The sequence below is a fragment of the Canis aureus genome, chromosome 25 (genome assembly GCF_053574225.1).
Source record: "Canis aureus isolate CA01 chromosome 25, VMU_Caureus_v.1.0, whole genome shotgun sequence".
Taxonomy (NCBI): Eukaryota; Metazoa; Chordata; class Mammalia; order Carnivora; family Canidae; genus Canis; species Canis aureus.
In genome coordinates, this window is record NC_135635.1 from 31,557 (window position 1) to 39,233 (window position 7,677).

Here is a 7,677-nt window from a genome sequence, read left to right on the forward strand (position 1 = left end):
GTGAACGGGTGACGGGCATTGGGGTTTATTCTGTATGTTGGTAAATTGAACACCAATAAAAAATAAATTAAAAAAAAACAAAAAAACAAAATATACTAATATCTATATGCAGTTGCAAAATAGGACTCCAGTATACCCTATTTAATCGAATTACAAGTTGAGCTGATAAGTAATGAAGCAATGATAAGGTTTGGGAGACTCCTTTGCCTCCCAAGACTCTGACTTAGCTCTGATTTTCATGCAGGCTCACTAACAGGCTGCGTGGCTGGAACATAAAAGACATTAGCAGTTGCCACTGTTGTACTGCGGGAAACCAGCACTCCTGGGTAGAGGTCCTCCAGCGAACCCCTTTGCTTTCTATGTTAACGTCTTTGTCTTACACTTTCCATTTTATCTGGAGGGAATATATTTCCTTGAGTACAGAGCATGAGAAAGGAGCAAATATATGAAGAAGAAAAAAAATATCAGACGATGTTTTAAAACTATGTGGCATGGTTTCTCCACAGATATTGTGTAACATGAGCGACTTAATGTTTTACCCGATCTCTTTGGCACTGGCTCACAGGGAATAATTCAGTGAATCAAAATTGCCAGAACAGGACTACACACAAAGCACTAAGGAATATAAAACATCATATACATTAGTAATGGATTTGAAAAGGAATCTTGGGGCACAGTGTCCAAAGAGACAGAAAAAAAAAAAAAAGCAAGCAAACAACCACACTAGGTAACGTTTGTTTCCCTTCACATCACTTTTAAGAGATTAACAACTGAACATCTAGTTCCTTATGCACATTGTTACTGAGTGAACATCTACCTTATGCCATTTTTAAAAATTGACAATTCTCTATATAGTATTAAGTCCATTTCTTACTCCATATATTTAATCTTCCTTCCAATAACAATTTTTGGTACTATAATACTGCTAATACTTTATACGTTTTTGTCTTTGCTCACCATCAATGGCAGCTGAAGAGTTTCTTGCTTTGGTTTATTAAAGTTCTACTATATATGCAAGTATAATATTAGGAATTAGTACCCTCCCTGACTAGACTATAATAATATAATCATGCCCAAATGATATGAGAGTGTAAAATACCAGTAGAATTGTGCATGTTCTAAGTAAAAGCTATAGATATTTGCCAGTTCCCACAGTTTTAAATATGCATGAAATAAACACAGGGTTTTGTCTCTTTGTTGTGTTTTTCATATCCAGTTATCACATAGGCTATTATACCTCAAGACCTCAGGCAAATTCCTCGATCTTTCAAAGCATCAATTTGCACATTCGTAAGAAAGATATGATTAGCCTAAGTTGCCATATAGCTGTGAAGATTAAACATGATGCTAATTAGAACATACCTGGTTGAGCATATGGCACAGAATAGTTGCTCTCTATAGAAGATGCATTATTATTTATGAAATTCCTATCAAACTTTCACATGGCATAGGTATAAGGGTGACTGTCTACATCTTTCTCTGTTACGTATTTTAAAAAATGACACAGATATGGGATGGCTGGTGGCTCAGTTGGTTAATCATCTGACTTGAACTCGGAGCATGATCTCAGGATCCTGGGATTGCGTCTCCATCAGGCTTCCTGCTCAGATCCTCTCCCTCCCCTCCTCATGTTCTCTCTCTCTTTGAAATAAATAAAATCTAATATATTTATTTAAGAGAGAGCAAGAGTGAGAGCGATCACAGAGCAAGAGGAAGAGGAGAATCATACTCACTGTTGAGCAGGAAACCCAACTCAGGGCTTGATCCTAGAACCCTGTGATCATGATCTGAACTGAGGGCAGACACTTAACTGATTGAGCCACCCAGGGACCCCAATAAATAAAATCTTTAAAAAATAATAATACAGTTAAACAAGGGGCATACATTAAAAAGACATAACACATGCCTTAAGCATAATTAGAAAGCAAAAGATGTATGATTTTTAAATAATTTATAGGCAGTAAAATAAACACTCAGGTGAGTGGGAAGAACTGGACAGATATTGCCACTAGTATGCACAAAATATGATTGTTAGATAATCTATTTAATATTTTTTAAAAGATTTTATTTATTTATTCATGAGAGACAGAGAGAGAGATAGAGAGAGACAGAGACAGAGAGAGAGGCAGAGACACAGGCAGAGGGAGAAGCAGGCTCCATGCAGGGATCCTGACATGGGACTCGATCCCAGGACTCCAGGATCATGCCCTGGGCCGAAGGCAGGTGCTAAACTACTGAGCCCCCCAGAAATCCCCAATTTATTTCATATTTTTTATAGCTCTAAGAAAATGTAAGAAAAAATGTGATGTTAGTAACAATGTAGGGTTTAAGAATTAGTTAATTCAAAGTGTGTTTATTCAAGTCTTTAAAGTAAAAATAAGTACTTTTATTATTTCGAATGATCAGAAAAATGATTTTTGTTTTATAGCCACTAGCGTTCGATCTAGATTTGTAAATCAATGAGGAAAAGGAAACTATAGAGGGTTTGAAAGAAAGACACAATAGTTACTTTTGGTTTAAAAGAAAGCTTATGAGCAGTGAGTGTTATTCTATATGTTGGCAAATTGAACACCAATAAAAAATAAATTTATAAAAAAAAGGAATAAGCAAAAAAAAAAAAAAAGAAAAGAAAAGAAAAGAAAAGAAAGAAAAGAAAGCTTAAGGAAATGAGCACAGCCTTGCAAGTATCTGTGAGATGAGTATTGAAGGATATTGTAGAAGTTGAAATTTCATTTTTCCATTGCTGGATCTTCACTATGGCAGCCATTCATGTTAATACATACTTTCATTTGTTTCTAGAAAACACTACTTTGTTTTTAAAATTTTTTTTATTGGAGTTCAATTTGCCAACATATAGCATAACACCCAGTGCTCATCCCGCCAAGTGCCCCCTCAGTGCCCGTCACCCAGTCACCCCCACCCCCCGCCCACCTCCCCTTTCACTACCCCTTGTTCATTTCCCAGAGTTAGGAGTCTTCCATGTTTTGTCTCCCTCTCTGATAGAAAATGCTACTTTGTGAAGCAAGTTCTTCAAAGCTTGTTTAACTTGCTGGTTCCTCAGGGTATAAATAAAAGGGTTCAACATGGGGGCAATCGAGGTGTTGAGAATAGCTACTCCTTTGGTCAGTGATGTTCTTTCTTTTGCTGAAGGCTTGACATACATGAATATACAGCTCCCATAAGAGATGGAAATGACAATCAAGTGAGAGGAACACGTGGATAAAGCCTTTTTCCTTTGACTAGCAGATGGGAGTCTCAGAATGGTGCTAAGGATGCTCACGTAGGATTGAATCACTAATGCCAATGTGAAGAAAAGAATAACAAAAGCGAAGTAAAAGCCAATCATCTCTAAAAGCCATGTATCTGAGCATGAGAGTTGTAAAATGGGGAAATAGTCACAACAGAAATGATCAATTACGTTGGAAGCACAGAAATCTAGCTGGAGGATGAGGATGAGTGGTGGGAAAATGGTAAGAAATCCTAGTAACCAGGACCCAAAGACAAGCAGGGTACAGATTTTCTTGTTCATGATGATGATATAATGAAGAGGCTTACAGATGGCAACATAACGATCAAAAGCCATGACAGTGAGAAGAGGAAATTCAGTAACACCCGTGAGGATGATAAAAAATAGTTGAGCTACACAACTGTTATAGGAAACAGTCTTGATTTTAGTAACGATTGTCCCCAAAAATCTGGGGATACAAACACTGGTGAATGTAATTTCTAAGAAGGAGAAATTCTGCAGGAAATAATACATAGGAGTCTTGAGATGACAGTCTATCAAGGTGAGGATGATGATGGTTAGGTTTCCAGTGACACTTAATACATAAGCCATAAATAAAAAGATAAAGATTACAACCTGAAGCTGTGGGTCATCTGAGATGCCCAAGAGAACGAACTCTGTAATCATTGTATGGTTTCTCATGCTGCTTCTTATTTTCTTTAAGCAAAATCTCCTGTTGAAGAACAAAACAAAAAGAAAGAGTATGTGAATAGTAAAGGAATTTAAGATTTATTTTTTAATAATTTTTTTCATAAGATTTTTAAAAATTTATTCATGAGAGACACAGAAAGAGAGAGAGACAGTCAGAGGCAGAGACACAGGCAGCGGGAGAAGCAGGCTTCATGCAGGGATCCTGATGAGGGACTCGATCCCAGGACTCCAGGATCACACCCTGAGCCAAAGGCAGTTGCTTAATCACCCAGGCATCCCAGAATTAAAGATTTAAATGTTCACATTATCAGCTCCAAGGAATGAAGCGATGGAATTGTTTTCCTGTTTTTTTTTTTTTTAGTTTTGCAATATCCATTCAATCCTGTTTAAACAGAAATATTTAAAACATCCACTCTTGCAAAGGAAAACCATGTTCACAGGTCTATGTTAAAAGTCCCTTCATGAGTGACTTTACATATGTACCTGTAACCACATTGTCTATATGTACAATACATCTCTTAATTATATGTTTCTACAACAATGTGTAGTAATTGTATCTTACTTTCATATTGAGACATTGTGTTCCAGTTTCCAAAATTGTGTGCTCTAAGGACTGAAATATCTGATTTTCAGTTTTAATTTTGAGGCCATTTAAAAACTTTATTGCATTGTAAGGCTTTGGTCGAAATTGACGACCTAACCTCAATTCCAGAGCTTAATAATAGCTATAATTATTTTATCCTTACTGTGCATTCTTTTAAATATGCTCCACTGGAATAGAAGTGTTTCCAATTACATAAATATAGGACTAGAATTATATTTTCATAAATAAAAGTAAAATTCTTAATTTATGGGAAACAAAAGTGAAGCCAGAAATATTGTCACATAGATAGACCTTACATCAATAATATAGTCCTAAAAAAAATTAATATAGTCCTTACTCCATATTGATCCATTTAAATCATTTTTATTATGTTCCTTATGTAAATTAACAATGAGCTTTGTTTTGTAATTATATTCACTTTTTCTTTTCACTCAAACTTTTTTGAGAACAAGAAGGAATCATAAAGGGTTTTTTTTAAGGCCAGTATATCTCATTGCCTTCTTTCTAGAAGGAGAGGACTAAGTAGAATAAAGAAAATTCTAAGATTTACTTTATAGAACGACAAATTGCTAAACTATAGTCTATATGGCTTTTGTCTGTGTTGTTCTCCCCTTATCTTGGCAACAAGCATTTTATTTATGCTATAGTTCTCAATAATATCTATTGTACTTCTTTTTATAGCATGAACTGGACAAGTCAGTAGGTCCGAAGTGTCAAAGCTTGTATAGTTTTCCTTCTTTTAATTTTTTCCTGAATATCAGCATTGTCTTCCTTTAGACACATTTTTGCAACACATTGCAACAAAATTGGCATACCAAAAGGCAGAGACTACTATTCTATTTTGAAGAAACATTAAAATATAAAATTATAAATAGTAAATATGTTAAAGTGATCATTTGGGGATCCCTGCAATGTATTCCAAAAAATAACTCTTGAATGGGAGAAGATATACTAAAAATATAAAAAATATATTTTCGACAAATGCAGGATACACTTACTTTCTGATATGTATAATGATTCCAGACAGAAACATAATCCCAGGGACGCCTAGGTGGCTCAGTGGTTCAGCATCTGCCTTCAGCTCAGGTCTTGATCCCGAAGTACGGGGATCAAGTCCCGCATCGGGCTCCCTGCAGGCAGCCTGCTTCTCCCTCTGCCTATGTCTCTGCCTTTCTCTCGGTGTCTCTCATGAACAAATAAAATATTTTAAAAAAAGAAATATCATCCCGGATTTTCTCAATTCACTTAAAATATTAGAGGCAATGCATTCATAAGCTACTTCCTGAGACTTTTTGTCATTAGTTCATCCTTCCTTTATGACATGAAAGCCTTTTACACAAAGAAAATGCAGGCTTGATTGCATACCAGTTTTCTACAGCTTCTCCTATAAGTAAAGTAAGGTTTCTTTATTTATTTTATCTTTCTATATAAACATAAACATTGTTCTGATATGAATTTTTAAAAGCTACTATTGTAAACCTGAGAGTTCTTTAGGTAAATTTCCAGGGAACACTGCTTAATGACTGAAAGGTAAGCCATTTCAATGGATAAAAGGAAAACAAATTTACCTTTGCTAGTCCCTGTATAAATGTATGAGAGACCAGAATAAACAAAGGCAAGATGTAGGAGAGATGGACCCAAGAGGTATAGTGATGTCATGACATACATCTTCCAGAGAGCCAAGCAATATAGTGACAAAAGCAAAACTGTAGCTACCAGCATATATAATCAAACTAGTTTCCCCTTGGCTGTATTTCATTTTTCTAGTATGCACATGGCACTTGGTCTTCACTCAGAAGATGATTTATTCTCAATTCCTTTAGGGTTCATTAAATATAGAGCTGAGCTCCAATGCTTCATTGAAGATAGCACTCAGGTTTTATTCATTTATACATCTCCACTAGCACAAAGAAGAATGAATCCATCAAGAGAGATTTGTAATATTTTGAAACTCAGAAGCATATTTGAAACTCAGTTTTTATTTTTTATTTTTATTTTTTTCTTTAGAATATGTTTTCAAGGCTCAATACTCTTTTTTTATAATAAATTTATTTTTTTTATTGGTGTTCAATTTGCCAACATACAGAAAAACACTCAGTGCTCAGCCCGTCAAATGCCCCCCTCAGTGCCCGCCACCCAGTCACCCCCACCCCCCACCCTCCTCCCCTTCCACCACCCCTAGTTCGTTTCCCAGAGTTAGGAGTCTTGCGTGTTCTGTCTCCCTTTCTGATATTTCCCACTTATTTGTTCTCCTTTCCCCTTTATTCCCTCTCCCTCTTTGCCGATGACATGATACTCTACATAGAAAACCCAAAAGACTCCACCCCAAGATTCCTAGAACTCATACAGCAATTTGGTAGCGTGGCAGGATACAAAATCAATGCCCAGAAGTCAGGGGCATTTCTATACACTAACAATGAGGCTGAAGAAAGAGAAATTAAGGAGTCAATCCCATTTACAATTGCACCCAAAAGCATAAGATACCTAGGAATAAACCTAACCAAAGAGGTAAAGGATCTATACCCTAAAAACTATAGAACACTTCTGAAAGAAATTGAGGAAAACGCAAAGAGATGGAAAAATGTTCCATGCTCATGGATTGGAAGAATTAATATTGTGAAAATGTCCGTGTTACCCAGGACAATTTACATGTTTAATGCAATCCTTCTCAAAATACCATGGACTTTCTTCAGAGAGTTGGAACAAATTATTTTAAGATTTGTGTGGAATCAGAAAAGACCCCGAATAGCCAGGAGAATTTTAAAAAAGAAAACCAGATCCGGGCGCATCACAATGCCAGATTTCAGGTTGTACTACGAAACTCAGTTTTTAATATTTTAATTTCAAGAGGTATATAGATATAATACCATGAGAAATAAGTGTCAAGGAATCAGTTATCAAATCAGTGGTATATAACGACAGACAGAACGGCCCTTATGTTACTAACTAACCCTCCAATTGCCCTCAGATTTTCAAATTAACCAGTATTAAATATTCTATCAGAAATTTCATTCATAAACATAGTGATATTCACATAGTTGGAGAGCATATTTTTTAATACAGTGGTAATACAATTTTTCTACAGAAAATGTTTGGTAATTTTTCTTTTTTTAAGTTAACAATATGTAATGGAAAT

General features: G+C 35.6%; 1 protein-coding gene across 1 annotated transcript; it reads right to left on the minus strand.

Annotated features, from left to right (window-relative positions):
* Positions 1 to 2,953: 2,953 nt before the first annotated feature.
* LOC144297711 (olfactory receptor 6C3-like) lies at positions 2,954 to 3,928 on the minus strand. The gene has a single exon (XM_077871898.1). It carries the CDS (start codon positions 3,926 to 3,928, stop codon positions 2,954 to 2,956), a length of 975 nt encoding a protein of 324 aa, XP_077728024.1.
* Between the last annotated feature and the right edge of the window lie 3,749 nt (positions 3,929 to 7,677).